Source organism: Oncorhynchus tshawytscha, unplaced genomic scaffold (assembly GCF_018296145.1).
Source record: "Oncorhynchus tshawytscha isolate Ot180627B unplaced genomic scaffold, Otsh_v2.0 Un_contig_1997_pilon_pilon, whole genome shotgun sequence".
Classification (NCBI taxonomy): Eukaryota; Metazoa; Chordata; class Actinopteri; order Salmoniformes; family Salmonidae; genus Oncorhynchus; species Oncorhynchus tshawytscha.
The window spans coordinates 59,854-85,000 of record NW_024609121.1 but is presented as its reverse complement, the minus strand read 5'-3'; the positions used below and the strand labels follow the sequence as shown (position 1 = coordinate 85,000).

Genomic DNA, 25,147 nt, shown 5'->3' with positions numbered 1-25,147 from the left:
TTAGTCACTCAGTTCAGATACAGCATGGTCCAGTTAGTGACTCAGTTCAGTCACAGCATGGTCCAGTTAGTGACTCAGTTAGTCACTCAGTTCAGATACAGCATGGTCCAGTTAGTGACTCAGTTCAGAAAAAGCATGGTCCAGTTAGTCACTCAGTTCAGTCACAGCATGGTCCAGTTAGTGACTCAGTTCAGTCACAGCACGGTCCAGTTAGACACTCAGTTCAGTCACAGCACGGTCAAGTTAGACACTCAGTTCAGTAACAGCACGGTCAAGTTAGACACTCAGTTCAGTAACAGCACGGTCAAGTTAGACACTCAGTTCAGTCACAGCACGGTCAGAGTTAGTGACTCAGTTCAGTCACAGCACGGTCAGAGTTAGGGACTCAGTTCAGTCACAGCACGGTCAGAGTTAGGGACTCAGTTCAGTCACAGCACGGTCAGAGTTAGTGACTCAGTTCAGTCACAGCACGGTCAGAGTTAGTGACTCAGTTCAGTCACAGCACGGTCAGAGTTAGTCACTCAGTTCAGTCACAGCATGGTCCAGTTAGTCACTCAGTTCAGATACAGCATGGTCCAGTTAGTCACTAAGTTCAGAAAAAGCATGGTCCAGTTAGTCACTCAGTTCAGTCACAGCACGGTCAGAGTTAGTGACTCAGTCCCAGTTCAGTCACAGCACGGTCAGAGTTAGTGACTCAGTTCAGTCACAGCACGGTCAGAGTTAGAGACTCAGTTCAGTCACAGCACGGTCAGAGTTAGTGACTCAGTTCAGATACAGCACGGTCCAGTAAGTGACTCAGTTCAGAAAAAGCACGGTCCAGTTAGTGACTCAGTTCAGATACAGCACGGTCCAGTTAGTCACTCAGTTCAGTCACAGCACGGTCCAGTTAGTCACTCAGTTCAGTCACAGCATGGTCCAGTTAGTCACTCAGTTCAGTCACAGCATGGTCCAGTTAGTCACTCAGTTCAGATACAGCATGGTCCAGTTAGTCACTCAGTTCAGTCACAGCATGGTCCAGTTAGTCACTCAGTTCAGATACAGCATGGTCCAGTTAGTCACTCCGTTCAGTCACAGCATGGTCCAGTTAGTCACTCAGTTCAGATACAGCATGGCCCAGTTAGTCACTCAGTTCAGTCACAGCATGGTCCAGTTAGTCACTCAGTTCAGATACAGCATGGTCCAGTTAGTCACTCAGTTCAGATACAGCATGGTCCAGTTAGTGACTCAGTTCAGTCACAGCATGGTCCAGTTAGTGACTCAGTTAGTCACTCAGTTCAGATACAGCATGGTCCAGTTAGTGACTCAGTTCAGAAAAAGCATGGTCCAGTTAGTCACTCAGTTCAGTCACAGCATGGTCCAGTTAGTCACTCAGTTCAGATACAGCACGGTCCAGTTAGTGACTCAGTTCAGTCACAGCACGGTCCAGTTAGACACTCAGTTCAGTCACAGCACGGTCAAGTTAGACACTCAGTTCAGTAACAGCACGGTCAAGTTAGACACTCAGTTCAGTCACAGCACGGTCAGAGTTAGTGACTCAGTTCAGTCACAGCACGGTCAGAGTTAGGGACTCAGTTCAGTCACAGCACGGTCAGAGTTAGTGACTCAGTTCAGTCACAGCACGGTCAGAGTTAGTGACTCAGTTCAGTCACAGCACGGTCAGAGTTAGTGACTCAGTTCAGTCACAGCACGGTCAGAGTTAGTGACTCAGTTCAGTCACAGCACGGACAGAGTTAGTGACCCAGTTCAGTCACGGCACGGTCAGAGTTAGTGACTCAGTTCAGTCCCGGCATGGTCCAGTTAGTGACTCAGTTCAGTCCCGGCATGGTCCAGTTAGTGACTCAGTTCAGTCCCGGCATGGTCCAGTTAGTGACTCAGGTCAGTCCCAGCATGGTCCAGTTAGTGACTCAGTTCAGTCCCGGCATGGTCCAGTTAGTGACTCAGGTCAGTCCCAGCATGGTCCAGTTAGTGACTCAGTTCAGTCCCAGCATGGTCCAGTTAGTGACTCAGTTCAGTCCCAGCATGGTCCAGTCAGTGACTCAGTTCAGTCCCAGCATGGTCCAGTCAGTGACTCAGTTCAGTCCCAGCATGGTCCAGTCAGTGACTCAGTTCAGTCCCAGCATGGTCCAGTTAGTGACTCAGTTCAGTCCCAGCATGGTCCAGTTAGTGACTCAGTTCAGTCCCAGCATGGTCCAGTTAGTGACTCAGCTCAGTCACAGCATGGTCCAGTTAGTGACTCAGTTCAGTTACAGCATGGTCAGAGTTAGTGACTCAGTTTAGTCACAGCATGGCTAAGTTAGTGACTCAGTTCAGTCACAGCATGGTCAGTGACTCAGTTCAGTCACAGCATGGTCAGTGACTCAGTTCAGTTACAGCATGGTCAGAGTTAGTGACTCAGTTCAGTCACAGCACGGTCCAGTTAGTGACTCAGTTCAGTAACAGCACGGTCCTGTTAGTGACTCAGTTCAGTCACAGCACGGTCAGAGTTAGTGACCCAGTTCAGTCACAGCATGGTCCAGTTAGTGACTCAGTTCAGTCACAGCATGGTCAGAGTTAGTGACTCAGTTCAGTCACAGCATGGTCAGAGTTAGTGACTCAGTTCAGTCACAGCACGGTCAGAGTTAGTGACCCAGTTCAGTCACAGCATGGTCAGAGTTAGTGACTCAGCTCAGTTACAGCATCGTCAGCGTTAGTGACTCAGTTCAGTCACAGCATGGTCCAGTTAGTGACTCAGTTCAGTCACAGCATGGTCCAGTTAGTGACTCAGTTCAGTCACAGCATGGTCCAGTTAGTGACTCAGTTCAGTTACAGCATGGTCAGAGTTAGTGACTCAGTTCAGTCACAGCATGGTCCAGTTAGTGACTCAGTTCAGTCACAGCATGGTCCAGTTAGTGACTCAGTTCAGTCACAGCATGGTCCAGTTAGTGACTCAGTTCAGTAATAGCACGGTCAGAGTTAGTGACTCAGTTCAGTCACAGCATGGTCAGAGTTAGTGACTCAGTTCAGTCACAGCATGGTCAGAGTTAGTGACTCAGTTCAGTCCCAGCATGGTCCAGTTAGTGACTCAGTTCAGTTACAGCATGGTCAGAGTTAGTGACTCAGTTCAGTCACAGCATGGTCCAGTTTGTGTCTCTGTCCCAGTTCAGTCCCAGCATGGTCCAGTTAGTGACTCAGTTCAGTAACAGCACGGTCCTGTTAGTGACTCAGTTCAGTCACAGCACGGTCAGAGTTAGTGACCCAGTTCAGTCACAGCACGGTAAGAGTTAGTGACCCAGTTCAGTCACAGCATGGTCCAGTTAGTGACTCAGTTCAGTCACAGCATGGTCCAGTTAGTGACTCAGTTCAGTTACAGCATGGTCAGAGTTAGTGACTCAGTTTAGTCACAGCATGGCTAAGTTAGTGACTCAGTTCAGTCACAGCATGGTCCAGTTTGTGTCTCTGTCCCAGTTCAGTCACAGCATGGTCCAGTTCATGTCTCTGTCCCAGTTCAGTCACAGCATGGTCCAGTTAGTGACTCAGTTCAGTAACAGCACGGTCCTGTTAGTGACTCAGTTCAGTCACAGCACGGTCAGAGTTAGTGACTCAGTTCAGTCACAGCACGGTCAGAGTTAGTGACTCAGTTCAGTCACAGCATGGTCCAGTTAGTGACTCAGTTCAGTCACAGCATGTTCCAGTTAGTGACTCAGTTCAGTTACAGCATGGTCCAGTTAGTGACTCAGTCCCAGTTCAGTTACAGTTTGGTCCTGTTAGTGACTCAGTCCCAGTTCAGTTACAGCTTGGTCCTGTTAGTGACTCAGTTCAGTTACAGCATGGTCCAGTTAGTGACTCAGTTCAGATACAGCATGGTCAGAGTTAGTGACTCAGTTCAGTTACAGCTTGGTCCTGTTAGTGACTCAGTTCAGTTATAGCATGGTCCAGTTAGTGAATCTGTCCCAGTTCAGTCAACGTTAGTGACTCAGTTCAGTTACAGCATGGTCCAGTTCATGTCTCTGTCCCAGTTCAGTCAACGTTAGTGACTCAGCTCAGTTACAGCATCGTCAGCGTTAGTGACTCAGTTCAGTCACAGCATGGTCCAGTTAATGACTCAGTTCAGTTAAAGCATGGTCCAGATAGTGAATCTGTCCCAGTTCAGTTACAGCATGGTCCAGTTAGCGACTCAGTTCAGTTACAGCATGGTCCAGTTAGTGACTCAGTCCCAGTTCAGTTACAGTTTGGTCCAGTTAGCGACTCAGTTCAGTTACAGCATGGTCCAGTTAGTGACTCAGTCCCAGTTCAGTTACAGTTTGGTCCTGTTAGTGACTCAGTCCCAGTTCAGTTACAGCATGGTCCAGTTAGTGACTCAGTTCAGATACAGCATGGTCCAGTTAGTGACTCAGTTCAGTTACAGCATCGTCAGCGTTAGTGACTCAGTTCAGTCACAGCATGGTCCAGTTAGTGACTCAGATCAGTTAAAGCATGGTCCAGATAGTGAATCTGTCCCAGTTCAGTTCCAGCATGGTCCAGTTAGTGACTCAGTTCAGTAACAGCATGGTCCAGTTAGTGACTCAGTTCAGTTACAGCATGGTCCAGTTCATGTCTCTGTCCCAGTTCAGTCAACGTTAGTGACTCAGCTCAGTTACAGCATCGTTAGTGACTCAGTTCAGTCACAGCATGGTCCAGTTAGTGACTCAGATCAGTTAAAGCATGGTCCAGATAGTGAATCTGTCCCAGTTCAGTTACAGCATGGTCCAGTTAGTGACTCAGCTCAGTTACAGCATCGTCAGCGTTAGTGACTCAGTTCAGTTATAGCATGGTCCAGTTAGTGACTCAGTTCAGTCACAGCATGGTCCTGTTAGTGACTCAGTTCAGTTACAGCATGGTCCTGTTAGTGACTCAGTTCAGTTACAGCATGATCAGAGTTAGTGACTCAGTTCAGTCACAGCATGATCAGAGTTAGTGACTCAGTTCAGTTACAGCACGGTCCAGTTAGTGACTCAGTTCAATCACAGCATGGTCAGGGACTCAGTTCAGTTACAGCATGGTCAGAGTTAGTGACTCAGTTCAGTTACAGCATGGTCAGAGTTAGTGACTCAGTTCAGTCACAGCATGGTCCAGTTTGTGTCTCTGTCCCAGTTCAGTAACAGCATGGTCCTGTTAGTGACTCAGTTCAGTTACAGCATGATCAGAGTTAGTGACTCAGTTCAGTTACAGCATGATCAGAGTTAGTGACTCAGTTCAGTTACAGCATGATCAGAGTTAGTGACTCAGTTCAGTTACAGCATGATCAGAGTTAGTGACTCAGTTCAGTTACAGCATGATCAGAGTTAGTGACTCAGTTCAGTTACAGCATGATCAGAGTTAGTGACTCAGTTCAGTTACAGCATGGTCAGAGTTAGTGACTCAGTTCAGTTACAGCATGGTCAGAGTTAGTGACTCAGTTCAGTTACAGCATGATCAGAGTTAGTGACTCAGTTCAGTTACAGCATGGTCAGAGTTAGTGACTCAGTTCAGTTACAACATGGTCAGAGTTAGTGACTCAGTTCAGTTACAACATGGTCAGAGTTAGTGACTCAGTTCAGTTACAGCAGGTCCCAGTTAGTGTGTGTGTGTGTGTGTGTGTGTGTGAGATACATCTTACCTTATTGCTGCCACGGCATGGCCCAGTTCATGTATGACCCCACTGACCAGCAAAGCAGAGAAGAAGTAGGCCAGCTGGCTGACTGGCAGGTTGATACCTGGGACCTGCACACACACATACACAGGAGTCAGTACACAGACACAGACACACACACACAGACACACACGTTCTTTGTACGTACCACCACCTGTAGTGTTTGTTGATTGGCTCCCTGAGGGTGGTCTGATGTCATCTGATGGACAGTCTGCTGCAGGGTTCTAATTAGCAGCACCACCGAACCACACATAGACACCAGCCCAAACACTAGACCACTGGTAAACCTACACACACACACACACACACACACACACACACACACAATTGTGGAACCGGGAACCGAGGGAATTAGGGTTAAGAGGGGTCAGGGATAAGAAGTCAGGTCTTACCAGAGAGGTAGAGGGCATGAGGGTTAAGGGTCAGAGGTCAGGTCTTACCAGAGGGAGAGTGTGTGAGGGTTAGAGGGCATGAGGGTTAGAGGTCAGGTCTTACCAGAGGAAGAGGGCATGTGGGTTAAGGGTCAGGTCTTATCATAGGTAGTGTGCGTGAGGGTTAGAGGCCAAGGGTCAGAGGTCAGGTCTTACCAGAGGTAGAGGGCATGTGGGTTGATGCGAGCGCAGCGTGAGAAGAGGCGGTTGAAGAGGGAGGTCTGCCACCGGATGTGGAACGGAGAGAGAGACAGACCCTTTGACCCTAGCCACATCTCATAACAATGACCATATGACTCAGACAACTGAGGGAGAGGAGGAGAGAGGACGTGTTACCTCTGCCCCGACACACATATCAAATACATTTGATTAATTCAAATGTATGTTTTAGCACAATATTCCAAATACCAGTATCACAAGAATGAAGGTTTTGTTCTTTTAAAATTTTTATTTCACCTTTATTTAACCAGGTAAGCAAGTTGAGAACAAGTTCTCATTTACAACTGCGGCCTGGCCAAGATAAAGCAAAGCAGTGCAACACAAACACAGGGTTACACATGGAATAAACAAGCATACAGTCAATAACACAATAGAAACTAAATTAAGTCTATATACAGTGTGTGCAAATGGCGTGAGGAGGTAGGCAATAAATAGGCCATAGTAGCAAAGTAATTACAATTTAGCAGATTAACACCGGAGTGATAAATGAGCAGATGATGTGCAAGTAGAAATATTGGTGTGCAAAAGACCAGAAAATAAAATCAAATAAAAACAGCATGGGGATGAGGTAGGTAGATTGGGTGGGCTATTTACAGATGGACTATGTACAGCTGCAGTGATCGGTTAGCTGCTCAGATAGCTGATGTTTAAAGTTAGTGAGGGAGATAAAAGTCTCCAGCTTCAGTGATTTTTGCAATTCGTTCCAGTCACTGGCAGCAGAGAACTGGAAGGAAAGGCGGCCAAAGGAGGTGTTGGCTTTGGGGATGACCAGTGAGATATACGTGCTGGACTACGGGTGGGTGTTGTTATCGTGACCAGTGAGCTGAGATAAGGCGGAGCTTTAACTAGCATAGACTTATAGATGACCTGGAGCCACTGGGTCTGGCGCCTAATATGTATGGAGGCCCAGCCGACTAGCGCATACAGGTCATGGGTGGGTGGTATAAGGGGCTTTGGTAAAAAAAAAAACAGATGGCACTGTGATAGACTGACTCCAGTTTGCTGAGTAGAGTGTTGGAAGCTATTTTGTAGATGACATCGCCGAAGTCGAGGATTGGTAGGATAGTCAGTTTTACTAGGGTAAGTTTGGCGACGTGAGTGAAGGAGGCTTTGTTGCGAAATAGAAAGCCGATTTTAGATTTCATTTAGGATTGGAGATGTTTGATATGAGTCTGGAAGGAGAGTTTACAGTCTAAACAGACACCTAGGTATTTGTAGTTGTCCACATATTCTAGGTCAGAACCGTCCAGGGAAGTGATGCTAGTCGGGCGGGCGGGTGCGGACAGCGAACGGTTGAAAAGCATGCATTTGGTTTTACTATAGTTTAAGAGCAGTTGGAGGCCACGGAAGGAGTGTTGTATGGCATTGAAGCTCGTTTGGAGGTTAGTTAACAGTGTCCAAAGAAGGGCCAGATGTATACAGAATGGTGTCGTCTGCGTAGAGGTGGATCAGGGAATCACCCGCAGCAAGAGCGATATCATTAATATATACAGAGCAAAGAGTCGGCCCAAGAATTGAACCCTGTGGCACCCCCAGAGAGACTGCCAGAGGTCCGGACAACAGGCCCTCCAATTTGACACACTGAACTCTATCTGAGAAGTAGTTGGTGAACCTGGCGAGGCAGTCATTTGAGAAACCAAGGCTGTTGAGTCTGCCGATAAGAATACAGTGATTGACAGAGTCGAAAGCCTTGGCCAGGTCGATGAAGACGGCTGCACAGTACTGTCTTTTATCGATGGCGGTTATGATATCGTTTAGTACCTTGAGCGTGGCTGAGGTGCACCCGTGACTGGCTCGGAAACCAGATTGCACAGCGGAGAAGGTACGGTGGGATTCGAAATGGTCAGTGATCTGTTTATTAACTTGGCTTTTGAAGACTTTCGAGAGGCAGGGCAAGATGTATATAGGTCAAAAACAGTTTGGGTCTAGAGTGTCACCTCCTCTGATTAGGGGGATGACCGCGGCAGCTTTCCAATCTTTAGGGATTTTGGACGATACGAAAGAGTCTTATGAGCGTTTAGGTCCGCTTGTTCTTATGTTGTCTTTTTGGTCTGTCTCCTTCACTCCTGCTGTGACTCTGCACTCTCTCATTTACACACACACACCCCAAGCCTCTCCCCCACACCCCAAGCCCCTCCCACTCAACAACAAAGATAAGAGCACTGTCTCTCAGACAAGCGGTTTGAACTCCGTACTTGCATTTTAGCTTTGGTCCAACAGAATCGGTCTTATGGACATCAAAACATTATTTTACTGTAATAGAGGAGAAAACCTTCCTAACTATACCCTATTTACTCCTCAAATTGCACACAGAACAGACCCCATTAGAACCAGAGACATCTCAACTCCTCAAATTGCACACAGAACAGACCCCATTAGAACCAGAGACATCTCAACTCCTCAAATTGCACACAGAACAGACCCCATTAGAACCAGAGACATCTCAACTCCTCAAATTGCACACAGAACAGACCCCATTAGAACCAGAGACATCTCAACTCCTCAAATCACACACAGAACAGACCCCATTAGAACCAACATTGAATATGGAAAATGAATGCTCAGTTTGTTGGACGCGGCATTATGGTAACATGTACCGCTAGAAGCATTTTACCCAAAGACTGTATTACCAGCTGTCTAGTTTTATAAATGTGCAATAAGCATGAAACAATTATATAAGGAATTGGCAAGTTATTCTCATTGTGAAAAATAAGGTAGGCCACTTGATTTCAACACTTGAACAAAGTGGACTGGATAGCATTCTGTTCAAACAGTTGGAGATGGACAGAAGGGTGTGTTCATAACAATTCAACTGTTCTAACTTGCTATTAAGCAAATACATCCAAGTTGGCAAGACTTTAAATACAAAGACTAGCTAGCTAATCACTAACACGTGGGCTTGTGTTTGAGAGACTTGTTTATGAGACCTTGGTTCATTTTCTATAATAATTGCGACAAGATGTTGGTCATTAGTAGTAGATGTGCATAAAATGTGCAAAAAAGTCATTTTCATAGATGGACAGACATGAAAGCGACTATTGCAAAAAAACAGGTAAACTATTTTGATAAAATAATTAAAATTATCAAATGGTTCTTATGGTGGTGGAAGGTTTATACTAAATTTAGCCTAGGTATAAATAAAAAGGCCTGTTTGAAGTGCAGTGTATTTCACCTTAAATTGTACAACTAAGCTTATATAGAGAACACACACACAATACAGTTGGAGTCGGAAGTTTACATACACTTAGGTTGGACTCGTTTTTCAACCACTCCACAAATGTCTTGTTAACAAACTATAGTTTTGGCAAGTCGATTAGGACATCTACTTTGTGCATGACACAAGTCATTTTTCCAACAATTGTTTACAGACAGATTATTTCACTGTATTACAATTCCAGTGGGTCAGAAGTTTACATACACTAAGTTGACTGTGCCTTTAAACAGCTTGGGAAATTCCAGAAAATGTCATGGCTTTAGAAGATTCTGATAGGTTAAATGACATAATTTGAGTCAATTGGAGGTGTACCTGTGGATGTATTTCAAGGCCTACCTTCAAACTCAGTGCCTCTTTGCTTGACATCATGAGAAAATCAAAAGAAATCAGCAAAGACTTCAAGAAAGTAAACTGTAGACCTCCACAAGTCTGGTTCATCCTTGGGAGCAATTTCCAAACGCCTGAAAGTACCACATTCATCTGTACAAACAATAGTATGCAAGTATAAACACCATGGGACCATGCAGCCATCATACCTCTCCAGAAGGAGATGCTTTCTGTCTCCTAGAGACATGTACTTTGGTGCGAAAAGTGAAAATCAATCCCAGAACAGCAGCAAAGGACCTTGTGAAGATGCTGGAGGAAACAGGTACAAAAGTATCTATATCCAAAGTAAAACGAGTCCTATAATCGACATAACCTGAAAGGTTTTTCATGGTACAGGGTGTATGAGTTGATATATAAAACAACGCAAGATTCAAGACTTCCTGCTTTTCAGCTAAAATTATTATATAGAAATCTTGCCAACAAAATGTTGAATATTTGTGGCATAAAATCATCAAAGCTCTGCAGATTTTGTTGTGAGGATACAGAATCAATAGACCATTTATTTTGGTATTGTTCTCAGGTAGCCGGTTTCTGGTCTCTGGTCTCAGGTTCAGGAATGGCTGAAAATGCATAGCATTGATCTAAAATTGACCCTAGAAAAATTATTTATCTTCAACTCTGTAGATTCTATTCGATTAGATAGATTGAAATTGTACGGTAAATATCATAACATAGTTGAAAGATATGTGTTGCGTAAAAACCCGAAGAGGGTGGCCAGCAGAGATAGATGGGATGGGCTGAGGGAAGCTGAGAGTTAGTATGTGGAATTGGAGACAAGTGGGAGTGGAGTTGCTGTATGAGAGACAGAATGATGGGATGTGCTGAGGGTTGGTATGTAGAATTGGAGACAAGTGGGAGTGGAGTTGCTGTGTGAGAGACAGAATGATGGGATGTGCTGAGGGTTGGTATGTAGAATTGGAGACAAGTGGGAGTGGAGTTGCTGTGTGAGAGACAGAATGATGGGATGTGCTGAGGGTTGGTATGTAGAATTGGAGACAAGTGGGAGTGGAGTTGCTGTGTGAGAGACAGAATGATGGGATGTGCTGAGGGTTGGTATGTAGAATTGGAGACAAGTGGGAGTGGAGTTGCTGTGTGAGAGAGAATGATGGTCAAACGAAAGGGGGGGAAAGTCTAAATAAAACAATAAAAGTACATTTGAATGACACTAAGTGGCAGTGTTTTTACAACTAATCCGGTTTGCCTGGGGCTGATGCCGTGCAGGTGTTTGTACACATGCATATACACACAAATAAAATTGTTGGTGCATTGGGGGTTCTTGGGGGTGGGGTTCATTCTCTTGGTTGTTGGTGCATTGGGGGTTCTTGGGGGTGGGGTTCATTCTCTTGGTTGTTGGTGCATTGGGGGTTCTTGGGGGTGGGGTTCATTCTCTTGGTTGTTGGTGCATTGGGGGTTCTTGGGGGTGGGGTTCATTCTCTTGGTTGTTGGTGCATTGGGGGTTCTTGGGGGTGGGGTTCATTCTCTTGGTTGTTGGTGCATTGGGGGTTCTTGGGGGTGGGGTTCATTCTCTTGGTTGTTGGTGCATTGGGGGTTATTGGGGGTGGGGTTCATTCTCTTGGTTGTTGGTGCATTGGGGGTTCTTGGGGTGGGGTTCATTCTCTTGGTTGTTGGTGCATTGGGGGTTATTGGGGGTGGGGTTCATTCTCTTGGTTGTTGGTGCATTGGGGGTTCTTGGGGGTGGGGTTCATTCTCTTGGTTGTTGGTGCATTGGGGGTTCTTGGGGGTGGGGTTCATTCTCTTGGTTGTTGGTGCATTGGGGGTTCTTGGGGGTGGGGTTCATTCTCTTGGTTGTTGGTGCATTGGGGGTTCTTGGGGGTGGGGTTCATTCTCTTGGTTGTTGGTGCATTGGGGGGTTATTGGGGGTGGGGTTCATTCTCTTGGTTGTTGGTGCATTGGGGGTTCTTGGGGGTGGGGTTCATTCTCTTGGTTGTTGGTGCATTGGGGGTTATTGGGGGTGGGGTTCATTCTCTTGGTTGTTGGTGCATTGGGGGTTATTGGGGTGGGGTTCATTCTCTTGGTTGTTGGTGCATTGGGGGTTCTTGGGGGTGGGGTTCATTCTCTTGGTTGTTGGTGCATTGGGGGTTATTGGGGGTGGGGTTCATTCTCTTGGTTGTTGGTGCATTGGGGGTTATTGGGGGTGGGGTTCATTCTCTTGGTTGTTGGTGCATTGGGGGTTATTGGGGGTGGGGTTCATTCTCTTGGTTGTTGGTGCATTGGGGGTTCTTGGGGGTGGGGTTCATTCTCTTGGTTGTTGGTGCATTGGGGGTTCTTGGGGGTGGGGTTCATTCTCTTGGTTGTTGGTGCATTGGGGGTTCTTGGGGGTGGGGTTCATTCTCTTGGTTGTTGGTGCATTGGGGGTTCTTGGGGGTGGGGTTCATTCTCTTGGTTGTTGGTGCATTGGGGGTTCTTGGGGTGGGGTTCATTCTCTTGGTTGTTGGTGCATTGGGGGGTTATTGGGGGTGGGGTTCATTCTCTTGGTTGTTGGTGCATTGGGGGGTTATTGGGGGTGGGGTTCATTCTCTTGGTTGTTGGTGCATTGGGGGGTTCTTGGGGGTGGGGTTCATTCTCTTGGTTGTTGGTGCATTGGGGGGTTATTGGGGGTGGGGTTCATTCTCTTGGTTGTTGGTGCATTGGGGGTTATTGGGGGTGGGGTTCATTCTCTTGGTTGTTGGTGCATTGGGGGTTCTTGGGGGTGGGGTTCATTCTCTTGGTTGTTGGTGCATTGGGGGTTATTGGGGGTGGGGTTCATTCTCTTGGTTGTTGGTGCATTGGGGGGTTCTTGGGGGTGGGGTTCATTCTCTTGGTTGTTGGTGCGTTGGGGGTTCTTGGGGGTGGGGTTCATTCTCTTGGTTGTTGGTGCATTGGGGGTTCTTGGGGGTGGGGTTCATTCTCTTGGTTGTTGGTGCGTTGGGGGTTCTTGGGGGTGGGGTTCATTCTCTTGGTTGTTGGTGCATTGGGGGTTCTTGGGGTGGGGTTCATTCTCTTGGTTGTTGGTGCATTGGGGGGTTCTTGGGGTGGGGTTCATTCTCTTGGTTGTTGGTGCGTTGGGGGTTCTTGGGGGTGGGGTTCATTCTCTTGGTTGTTGGTGCATTGGGGGTTCTTGGGGGTGGGGTTCATTCTCTTGGTTGTTGGTGCATTGGGGGTTCTTGGGGGTGGGGTTCATTCTCTTGGTTGTTGGTGCATTGGGGGTTATTGGGGGTGGGGTTCATTCTCTTGGTTGTTGGTGCATTGGGGGTTCTTGGGGGTGGGGTTCATTCTCTTGGTTGTTGGTGCATTGGGGGTTATTGGGGGTGGGGTTCATTCTCTTGGTTGTTGGTGCATTGGGGGGTTATTGGGGGTGGGGTTCATTCTCTTGGTTGTTGGTGCGTTGGGGGTTCTTGGGGGTGGGGTTCATTCTCTTGGTTGTTGGTGCGTTGGGGGTTCTTGGGGTGGGGTTCATTCTCTTGGTTGTTGGTGCATTTGGGGGTTCTTGGGGGTGGGGTTCATTCTCTTGGTTGTTGGTGCATTGGGGGTTCTTGGGGGTGGGGTTCATTCTCTTGGTTGTTGGTGCATTGGGGGTTCTTGGGGGTGGGGTTCATTCTCTTGGTTGTTGGTGCGTTGGGGGTTCTTGGGGGTGGGGTTCATTCTCTTGGTTGTTGGTGCATTGGGGGGTTCTTGGGGGTGGGGTTCATTCTCTTGGTTGTTGGTGCATTGGGGGTTCTTGGGGGTGGGGTTCATTCTCTTGGTTGTTGGTGCATTGGGGGTTCTTGGGGGTGGGGTTCATTCTCTTGGTTGTTGGTGCATTGGGGGTTATTGGGGGTGGGGTTCATTCTCTTGGTTGTTGGTGCATTGGGGGGTTCTTGGGGGTGGGGTTCATTCTCTTGGTTGTTGGTGCATTGGGGGGTTATTGGGGGTGGGGTTCATTCTCTTGGTTGTTGGTGCATTGGGGGTTATTGGGGGTGGGGTTCATTCTCTTGGTTGTTGGTGCGTTGGGGGGTTCTTGGGGTGGGGTTCATTCTCTTGGTTGTTGGTGCGTTGGGGGGTTCTTGGGGGTGGGGTTCATTCTCTTGGTTGTTGGTGCATTGGGGGTTCTTGGGGGTGGGGTTCATTCTCTTGGTTGTTGGTGCATTGGGGGTTCTTGGGGGTGGGGTTCATTCTCTTGGTTGTTGGTGCATTGGGGGTTCTTGGGGGTGGGGTTCATTCTCTTGGTTGTTGGTGCATTGGGGGTTCTTGGGGGTGGGGTTCATTCTCTTGGTTGTTGGTGCATTGGGGGGTTCTTGGGGGTGGGGTTCATTCTCTTGGTTGTTGGTGCATTGGGGGTTCTTGGGGGTGGGGTTCATTCTCTTGGTTGTTGGTGCATTGGGGGGTTCTTGGGGGTGGGGTTCATTCTCTTGGTTGTTGGTGCATTGGGGGTTCTTGGGGGTGGGGTTCATTCTCTTGGTTGTTGGTGCATTGGGGGGTTATTGGGGGTGGGGTTCATTCTCTTGGTTGTTGGTGCATTGGGGGGGTTATTGGGGTGGGGTTCATTCTCTTGGTTGTTGGTGCATTGGGGGTTCTTGGGGGTGGGGTTCATTCTCTTGGTTGTTGGTGCATTGGGGGTTCTTGGGGGTGGGGTTCATTCTCTTGGTTGTTGGTGCATTGGGGGTTCTTGGGGGTGGGGTTCATTCTCTTGGTTGTTGGTGCATTGGGGAGGTTCTTGGGGTGGGGTTCATTCTCTTGGTTGTTGGTGCATTGGGGGTTCTTGGGGGTGGGGTTCATTCTCTTGGTTGTTGGTGCATTGGGGGTTCTTGGGGGTGGGGTTCATTCTCTTGGTTGTTGGTGCATTGGGGGTTCTTGGGGGTGGGGTTCATTCTCTTGGTTGTTGGTGCATTGGGGAGGTTCTTGGGGGTGGGGTTCATTCTCTTGGTTGTTGGTGCATTGGGGTTCTTGGGGGTGGGGTTCATTCTCTTGGTTGTTGGTGCATTGGGGGTTCTTGGGGGTGGGGTTCATTCTCTTGGTTGTTGGTGCATTGGGGGTTCTTGGGGGTGGGGTTCATTCTCTTGGTTGTTGGTGCATTGGGGGTTCTTGGGGGTGGGGTTCATTCTCTTGGTTGTTGGTGCATTGGGGGTTCTTGGGGGTGGGGTTCATTCTCTTGGTTGTTGGTGCATTGGGGGTTCTTGGGGGTGGGGTTCATTCTCTTGGTTGTTGGTGTATTGGGGGTTCTTGGGGGTGGGGAATGGAATTAATTGTATTTTTATTGTCCTCGGGGAGGACTGTGGGAGGATCTTGACTGGTTGAGGGACAGCTATTGGGGAACTGTGGGAGGGATCTTGACTGGTTGAGGGACAGCTATTGGGGAACTGTGGGAGGGATCTTGACTGGTTGAGGGACAGCTATTGGGGAACTGTGGGGGGGATCTTGACTGGTTGAGGGACAGCTATTGGGGAACTGTGGGGGATCTTGGAGGGTTCGGGTTTCACAAGATTGTAATCATGAAAAAGGAAACTATGACATATTTCACATCACTATCATGCACACGCACCCTCACACATATGGATGGCTCTGTTGCAGAAAGACTGATACATGTTTGATAGTAGTAGTAGTAGACACCCTCACACATAAGGATGGCTCTGCTGCAGAAAGACTGATACATGTTTGATAGTAGTAGTAGTAGACACCCTCACACATAAGGATGGCTCTGCTGCAGGACGACTGATACATGTTTGATAGTAGTAGTAGTAGACACCCTCACACATAAGGATGGCTCTGCTGCAGAAAGACTGATACATGTTTGATAGTAGTAGTAGACACCCTCACACATAAGGATGGCTCTGCTGCAGAAAGACTGATACATGTTTGATAGTAGTAGTAGACACCCTCACACATAAGGATGGCTCTGCTGCAGAAAGACTGATACATGTTTGATAGTAGTAGTAGACACCCTCACACATAAGGATGGCTCTGCTGCAGGACGACTGATACATGTTTGATAGTAGTAGTAGGCAGCCTCACACATAAGGATGGCTCTGTTGCAGAAAGACTGATTCATGTTTGATAGTAGTAGTAGACACCCTCACACATAAGGATGGCTCTGCTGCAGAAAGACTGATACATGTTTGATAGTAGTAGTAGACACCCTCACACACAAGGATGGCTCTGTTGCAGAAAGACTGATACATGTTTGATAGTGGTAGTAGACACCCTCACACATAAGGATGGCTCTGCTGCAGAAAGACTGATTCATGTTTGATAGTGGTAGTAGACACCCTCACACATAAGGATGGCTCTGTTGTGGAAAGACTGATTCATGTTTGATAGTAGTAGTAGACACCCTCACACATAAGGATGGCTCTGCTGCAGAACGACTGATACATGTTTGATAGTGGTAGTAGACACCCTCACACATAAGGATGGCTCTGTTGTGGAAAGACTGATTCATGTTTGATAGTAGTAGTAGACACCCTCACACATAAGGATGGCTCTGCTGCAGAAAGACTGATACATGTTTGATAGTGGTAGTAGACACCCTCACACATAAGGATGGCTCTGCTGCAGAAAGACTGATACATGTTTGATAGTGGTAGTAGACACCCTCACACATAAGGATGGCTCTGTTGCAGAAAGACTGATACATGTTTGATAGTAGTAGTAGTAGACACCCTCACACATAAGGATGGCTCTGCTGCAGAAAGACTGATTCATGTTTGATAGTGGTAGTAGACACCCTCACACATAAGGATGGCTCCGTTGCAGAAAGACTGATACATGTTTGATAGTGGTAGTAGACACCCTCACACATAAGGATGGCTCTGCTGCAGAAAGACTGATTCATGTTTGATAGTGGTAGTAGACACCCTCACACATAAGGATGGCTCTGCTGCAGAAAGACTGATTCATGTTTGATAGTAGTAGTAGACACCCTCACACATAAGGATGGCTCTGCTGCAGAAAGACTGATACATGTTTGATAGTAGTAGTAGTAGACACCCTCACACATAAGGATGGCTCTGCTGCAGAAAGACTGATACATGTTTGATAGTAGTAGTAGACACCCTCACACATAAGGATGGCTCTGCTGCAGAAAGACTGATTCATGTTTGATAGTAGTAGTAGACACCCTCACACATAAGGATGGCTCTGCTGCAGAAAGACTGATTCATGTTTGATAGTAGTAGTAGTAGACACCCTCACACATAAGGATGGCTCTGCTGCAGAAAGACTGATACATGTTTGATAGTAGTAGTAGACACCCTCACACATAAGGATGGCTCTGCTGCAGAAAGACTGATTCATGTTTGATAGTAGTAGTAGACACCCTCACACATAAGGATGGCTCTGCTGCAGAAAGACTGATACATGTTTGATAGTAGTAGTAGACACCCTCACACATAAGGATGGCTCTGTTGCAGAAAGACTGATACATGTTTGATAGTAGTAGTAGACACCCTCACACATAAGGATGGCTCCGTTGCAGAAAGACTGATTCATGTTTGATAGTAGTAGTAGACACCCTCACACATAAGGATGGCTCCGTTGCAGAAAGACTGATACATGTTTGATAGTAGTAGTAGTAGACACCCTCACACATAAGGATGGCTCTGTTGCAGAAAGACTGATACATGTTTGATAGTAGTAGTAGACACCCTCACACATAAGGATGGCTCTGTTGCAGAAAGACTGATTCATGTTTGATAGTAGTAGTAGTAGACACCCTCACACATAAGGATGGCTCTGTTGCAGAAAGACTGATACATGTTTGATAGTAGTAGTAGACACCCTCACACATAAGGATGGCTCTGTTGCAGAAAGACTGATACATGTTTGATAGTAGTAGTAGACACCCTCACACATAAGGATGGCTCTGTTGCAGAAAGACTGATTCATGTTTGATAGTAGTAGTAGACACCCTCACACATAAGGATGGCTCTGTTGCAGAAAGACTGATACATGTTTGATAGTAGTAGTAGACACCCTCACACATAAGGATGGCTCTGCTGCAGAAAGACTGATTCATGTTTGATAGTAGTAGTAGACACCCTCACACATAAGGATGGCTCTGTTGCAGAAAGACTGATTCATGTTTGATAGTAGTAGTAGACACCCTCACACATAAGGATGGCTCTGTTGCAGAAAGACTGATTCATGTTTGATAGTAGTAGTAGTAGACACCCTCACACATAAGGATGGCTCTGTTGCAGAAAGACTGATTCATGTTTGATAGTAGTAGTAGTAGACACCCTCACACATAAGGATGGCTCTGTTGCAGAAAGACTGATTCATGTTTGATAGTAGTAGTAGTAGACACCCTCACACATAAGGATGGCTCTGCTGCAGAAAGACTGATTCATGTTTGATAGTAGTAGTAGTAGACACCCTCACACATAAGGATGGCTCTGTTGCAGAAAGACTGATTCATGTTTGATAGTAGTAGTAGTAGACACCCTCACACATAAGGATGGCTCCGTTGCAGAAAGACTGATACATGTTTGATAGTAGTAGTAGACACCCTCACACATAAGGATGGCTCCGTTGCAGAAAGACTGATACATGTTTGATAGTAGTAGTAGACACCCTCACACATAAGCATGGCTCCGTTGCAGAAAGACTGATTCATGTTTGATAGTAGTAGTAGACACCCTCACACATAAGGATGGCTCTGTTGCAGAAAGACTGATACATGTTTGATAGTAGTAGTAGTAGACACCCTCACACATAAGGATGGCTCTGTTGCAGAAAGACTGATACATGTTTGATAGTAGTAGTAGTAGACACCCTCACACATAAGGATGGCTCTGTTGCAGAAAGACTGATACATGTTTGATAGTGGTAGTAGACACCCTCACACATAAGGATGGCTCCGTTGCAGAAAGACTGATACATGTTTGATAGTAGTAGTAGACACCCTCACACATAAGGATGGCTCCGTTGCAGAAAGACTGATACATGTTTGATAGTGGTAGTAGACACCCTCACACATAAGGATGGCTCCGTTGCAGAAAGACTGATTCATGTTTGATAGTGTCTTGATGCTGTAGTGTTTGATAGTGTCTTGATGCTGTAGTGTTTGATAGTGTCTTGATGCTGTAGTGTTTGATAGTGTCTTGATGCTGTAGTGTTTGATAGTGTCTTGATGCTGTAGTGTTTGATAGTGTCTTGATGCTGTAGTGTTTGATAGTGTCTTGATGCTGTAGTGTTTGATAGTGTCTTGATGCTGTAGTGTTTGATAGTGTCTTGATGCTGTAGTGTTTGATAGTGTCTTGATGCTGTAGTGTTTGATAGTGTCTTGATGCTGTAGTGTTTTGATAGTGTCTTGATGCTGTAGTGTTTGATAGTGTCTTGATGCTGTAGTGTTTGATAGTGTCTTGATGCTGTAGTGTTTGATAGTGTCTTGATGCTGTAGTGTTTGATAGTGTCTTGATGCTGTAGTGTTTGATAGTGTCTTGATGCTGTAGTGTTTGATAGTGTCTTGATGCTGTAGTGTGTGATAGTGTCTTGATGCTGTAGTGTGTGATAGTGTCTTGATGCTGTAGTGTGTGATAGTGTCTTGATGCTGTAGTGTGTGATAGTGTCTTGATGCTGTAGTGTTTGTCCTTCATGTTCTAATACTTTAATGTTACCCCTTCCTTGTTTTTTGTAATAAAAAAGATAGAAGCCACTGCTCCAAAACCGCCATAAAAAGCCAGACTACGGTTTGCAACTGCACATGGGGACAAAGATTGTACTTTTTGGAGAAATGTCCTCTGGTCTGATGAAACAAAAATAGAACTGTTTGGCCATAATGACCATTGTTATGTTTGGAGGAAAAGGGGAGGCTTGCAAGCCGAAGAACACCATCCCAACCGTGAAGCACGGGGTGGCAGCATCATGTTGTGGGGAGCTTTGCTACAGGAGGGACTGGTGCACTTCACAAAATAGATGGCATCATGAGGGAGGGAAATGATGTGCATATATTGAAGCAACATCTCAAGACATCAGTCAGGAAGTTAAAGCTTGGTCGCAAATGGGTCTTCCAAATGGACAATGACCCCAACCAACCCCAACAAAGTCAAGGTATTGGAGTGGCCATCACAAAGCCCTGACCTCAATCCCATAGAAAATTTGTGGGCAGAACTGAAAAAAGCGTGTGCGAGCAAGGAGGCCTACAAACCTGACTCAGTTACACCAACTCGGTCAGGAGGTATGAGCCAAAATTCACCTTACTTATTGTGGGAAGCTTGTGGAATGCTACCTGAAAGGTTTGACCCAAGTTAAACAATTTAAAGGCAATGCTACCAAATACCAATTGAGTGTGTGTAAACTTCTGACCCACTGGGACTGTGATGAAATAAATAAAAGCTGAAATAAATCATCCTCTACTGTTATTCTGACATTTTATATTCTTAAAATAAAGAGGTGATCCTAACTGTCCTAAAACAGGGGATTTTTACTAGGATTAAATGTCAGTAATGGTGAAAAACTGAGTTTAAATGTATTTGGCTAAGGTGTATGTAAACTACAGACTTCAACTGTATAGACAGTGAATCGACCATATGTTTGAAAAAAATGTAGATATGATTTTTAGGCCATGTACGCACACCGATCGTGCTAGCCCCTGTACGCACACCGATCGTGCTAGCCCCTGTACGCACTGATAGTCCTAGCCCCTACAGGACTGTAACTACTCATTGGATATCATGAAATTGGGGATAAAAAGGGGCAAAAAAAATAAAAATTCACAAAAGAAAAAGTGATTTTGAGGTCAAAAAACCTGAAGACAAAAACTTGGGTTAATCAGTCTTTTTGCTGGGTATCAAGTATTGATTTTTCCAATTCTGCCCTCTAGAGGATTTAGCAGAAAATTACAAATGGCATTGAAATCTGCAATAAATAAATGTTGTACTTTATTTTAAGTCTCTTTTTGCACTTTAACAGCTACAATAAATCCAAATCAATGTAAAAATCTAAAACTTTCTTCGTCACATGCGCCAAATACAACAAGTGTAGACCTTACCGTGACATGCTTACTGACAAGCCCTTAACCAACAGTGTAGACCTTACCGTGACATGCTTACTGACAAGCCCTTAACCAACAGTGTAGACCTTACCATGACATGCTTACTGACAAGCCCTTAACCAACATTACAGTTCTAGAAAGAGTTAGGAAAATATTTTCTAAATACACTAAAGTAAATTATAGAAAACACAATGACATAACAATAACGAGGCTATATACAGGGGGTACCGAGTCAATGTGCGGTGGTTCAGGTTAGTAATGAGGCTATATACAGGGGGTACCAGTAGAGTCCATGTGCAGTGGTTCAGGTTAGTAATGAGGCTATATACAGGGGGTACCGAGTCAATGTGCGGTGGTTCAGGTTAGTAATGAGGCTATATACAGGGGTACCAGTACTGAGTCAATGTGCAGGGGTTCAGGTTAGTAATGAGGCTATATACAGGGGGTACCAGTACTGAGTCAATGTGCAGGGGTTCAGGTTAGTAATGAGGCTATATACAGGGGGGTACCAGTAGAGTCCATGTGCGGTGGTTCAGGTTAGTAATGAGGCTATATACAGGGGTACCAGTAGAGTCCATGTGCAGGGGTTCAGGTTAGTAATGAGGCTATATACAGGGGGTACCAGTAGAGTCCATGTGCGGTGGTTCAGGTTAGTAATGAGGCTATATACAGGGGGTACCAGTAGAGTCCATGTGCGGTGGTTCAGGTTAGTAATGAGGCTATATACAGGGGGTACCAGTACTGAGTCAATGTGCAGGGGTTCAGGTTAGTAATGAGGCTATATACAGGGGGTACCAGTACTGAGTCAATGTGCAGGGGTACAGGTTAGTAATGAGGCTATATACAGGGGGTACCAGTACTGAGTCAATGTGCAGGGGTTCAGGTTAGTAATGAGGCTATATACAGGGGGTACCAGTACTGAGTCAATGTGCGGTGGTTCAGGTTAGTAATGAGGCTATATACAGGGGGTACCAGTACTGAGTCAATGTGCAGGGGTTCAGGTTAGTAATGAGGCTCTATACAAGGGGGTACCAGTACTGAGTCAATGTGCAGGGGTACAGGTTAGTAATGAGGCTATATACAGGGGGTACCAGTACTGAGTCAATGTGCAGGGGTTCAGGTTAGTAATGAGGCTATATACAGGGGGTACCAGTACTGAGTCAATGTGCAGGGGTTCAGGTTAGTAATGAGGCTATATACAGGGGGTACCAGTACTGAGTCAATGTGCAGGGGTTCAGGTTAGTAATGAGGCTATATACAGGGGGTACCAGTACTGAGTCAATGTGCGGTGGTTCAGGTTAGTCGAGGTAATTTGTACATGGAGGTAGGGGTGAAGTGGCTATGCATAGATAATAAACAGAGAGTAGCAGCAGTGTACAAAACAAATGGAGGGGGGGGGGTCAATGTAAATAGTCCAGTGGCCATTTGATTAGTTGTTCAGCAGTCTGATGGCTAGAAGCTGATAAGGAGCCATTTGGTCCTAGACTTGGCGCTCCGGTACCGCCTGCAGTTTCAGTGAGCGGGAAAAGGTGTTGTCGTGCCCTCTTCACGACTGTCGTGGTGTGTTTGGACCATGATAGTTATTTTGACGATAAACACAAGGGCATGCTAATTTAAAAGATGGCTAGTCATCATTAGCCTGGTTCTGTATGGAGGCACATTATGGAACACTAACGAAATGGTGCAACCAACTGAAAAGGTTGGTAGCACAGTAGTAATGTTACGGTTGTTTCCAAAGCTCCGAGGCATCGACATTGCTAAGCAGTTTCATTCGAAACAGTGTGCTGATGCTTGTATCACTTTATCAGAAATACGTGATCAATTACGTCCGATGCTTATTTTTGTCGAACAACCACCTGAGAAGATAAAAGGCTACTGGCATGTGCGACGTCATTTATAATAATGTGGCTATTCTAAATGATTTTGACCAGCAGGTGCGACTAGCCCCTATTTAGCAGTGTCCCCAACACCATTGCTGAGTCCAAACTAGCCCCTGGCCTTACCCCTCTTAGTCTAGACCAGGATGGGACAACTCCAGTTGAGGCCTAATTGGTGTCCCCAGCTAATAATCAACGAATCATGATCTTCAGTTAAGAATGCAATTCGTTAATCCGCTGTGTTTGTTCGGGATGTGGAACACCGCTCTGACCATCTCAGGTAACACATTCTGCTGTGTCAGATGGAAACGTATCGTAATAGTGAACTGGTTAGTTAACGTTAGCTAGCTAACTACCTCGTATAAGTCAAATATAACAGCAGGTTAATTACATAACAATCTCGTTAGATCGGGTCCGTCGTGCAGATAACTTGGTCGATGGACCGGATCTAATGACTACCGTTAGCGAGCATATAGTCAGTAAAACATTACAACACCGGGATCGTAACATTACCTTCAGAAGCACGTCTGTCAGATAGACGAAGCACCAGCCGCACAAAACACACACCACGAGCGGCACGGGAATCATGACGAGAGAAAGAGCAGACACATAGAGGGGGAGAAGAAATATAACACACTCAATCTCTACACGGTTACAGACAAGCTCATCATCTTCCCCACTGTGCGACGCCACTTCCGGGACGATGCCGCAAGGCCAGAGCAGTCGATAAGGTCAGACAGTAGTGTAGAATGATCGTCCGGGTAAATGCCGGTGTGGTGCCGAAAATCTCCCCCTTCCCGTGAAACCGCACACACTCAGTTCTTCATTGGTGCGACTTGCTTGATCGTTGACACTCCGTTGTCAGTTTAGCCAACATTTCACTGATCTTAGAAAGCATTTTTTTATTTGTGTCCTTCAGGGCAGCTGTCAATGATCACGTTAGGCTGCGTTACATTTTATTTTTATGGCGGTTTGATCGCGGGGGAGGCACTAGTAATGTCTGCAGTTTTCGGTTTGGTTATTTGTTTCAAGTGTATTAGTCTATAAATACATCTATTTGTCAAAATGCGTCATCTCTCCCAAGTCTTATTCGACTAGTAGTTGTTCTAAAATGTTTATATCTTACCTACATTTTACTCCCTCTTTTGTTTAATATGAGTTTTGAGTTTATTTTATTTTTACATGGACAGTGCACATTAATCAACGTGCCGGTTTTAGCCAGCGGCTAATTTTCAACCGCAGTCCCTGGGCAGGTTATTAAAACATAGAACATAGAACAAAAAGCAGCAAGACAAAATTCAGAAAAGCAACAAAGTGTTTCCACACCTCACAAGCTACAGACAACAGATAACATGGAGAGCGGCAACACACAGCTAGGGACCATGTTCACAAATCTGATTGACCTTTAGCCATGTCTTCATGCATTTTGTGAAAGTGTGATAGGTGGTGCAGTTATGTCTGGAATACACTGCCATCAGACACACATGGGAAGCTCTCACAGAGAAAAGGGATTTACTAAACTATACAGTCACCTCTCATGGCAGACCTTGTGGATCTGCTGCCATATGTTTGGGTTTTCTTTTTAACAAAAATACTGAGTGGAGGGGGAGCCAGGCCATTTAGGATCTTGAATACAAGACATGCGTAGGTGTATTGCACAAGATTTTACCAACTCAGGAGCTCATGCTTTCTGAGGATGTAACAGTGATGATGGCTATTGGGCTTCCTATCAAGCACTTTGATAGCCTGTTTGTAGACCGACTGAATAGGTCCTAATGTTGTACAGCAAGCTTGGGCCCAACTAGTCAAGCAGTATGTTAAGTGGGGGAGTATCATAGATTTGAAGTACAGTTTTGCTACCTCTGTAGTCAAACAATTTCGTATAAATCGGAAATTAGCTAGGTTGAATTTGGTTATTTGAATTACCTTTTTCACATGCTTTTTAAAAGAGAGGTTGGAATCAAGTATGATGCCAAGGTACTTAAAATCAGATACCACCTGGAGCTTCTCCCCTGACACATAGACATCTGGCTCAGTAGCATCAGATACCACCTGGAGCTTCTCCCCTGACACATAGACATCTGGCTCAGTAGCATCTGTTGCCCTCTTTGTGAAGAACATGCAAACAGTTTTTTTCACATTGAGATGCAAACACGAGTCACTGAGCCACTTTGTAACCTGGACCATTACAGTAGTGAGTTCTTGTGCAGCTTGTTGTTTGCTCTTTGCATGCACATATATCACTGTATCATCTGCATACATTTGAACTTCAGACCCAGTACAGACAGAAGGCAGATCATTAATGTACAGGCTGAACAGGAGGGGCACCAGTATTGACCCTTGGGGCACACCCACATCATAGCTAAGAGTGGGCGACAGCTCATTGCTCCCTCTGACACACTG

The 25,147-nt window shown here is 45.9% G+C and overlaps 1 protein-coding gene across 2 annotated transcripts in view; it reads right to left on the bottom strand.

Annotated features, from left to right (window-relative positions):
- Nucleotides 1–23,588, bottom strand: part of LOC112256304 (membrane-bound transcription factor site-2 protease) — a 32,495-nt gene extending 8,907 nt beyond the window's left edge. Inside the window, exons 1-4 of one of the 2 annotated variants that reach the window (XM_042314234.1) lie at nucleotides 23,258–23,588; nucleotides 6,235–6,383; nucleotides 5,796–5,934; nucleotides 5,615–5,718 (exon numbers count right to left, since the gene is read on the bottom strand). In XM_042314234.1, the coding sequence (XP_042170168.1) occupies nucleotides 5,615–5,718; nucleotides 5,796–5,934; nucleotides 6,235–6,383; nucleotides 23,258–23,332 (467 nt within the window). In that variant the 5' untranslated portion in view covers nucleotides 23,333–23,588. The remainder of the gene's footprint in view (nucleotides 1–5,614; nucleotides 5,719–5,795; nucleotides 5,935–6,234; nucleotides 6,384–23,257) is intronic. The other variant, XM_042314235.1, reaches the window with a different exon arrangement.
- Nucleotides 23,589–25,147: the final 1,559 nt, after the last annotated feature.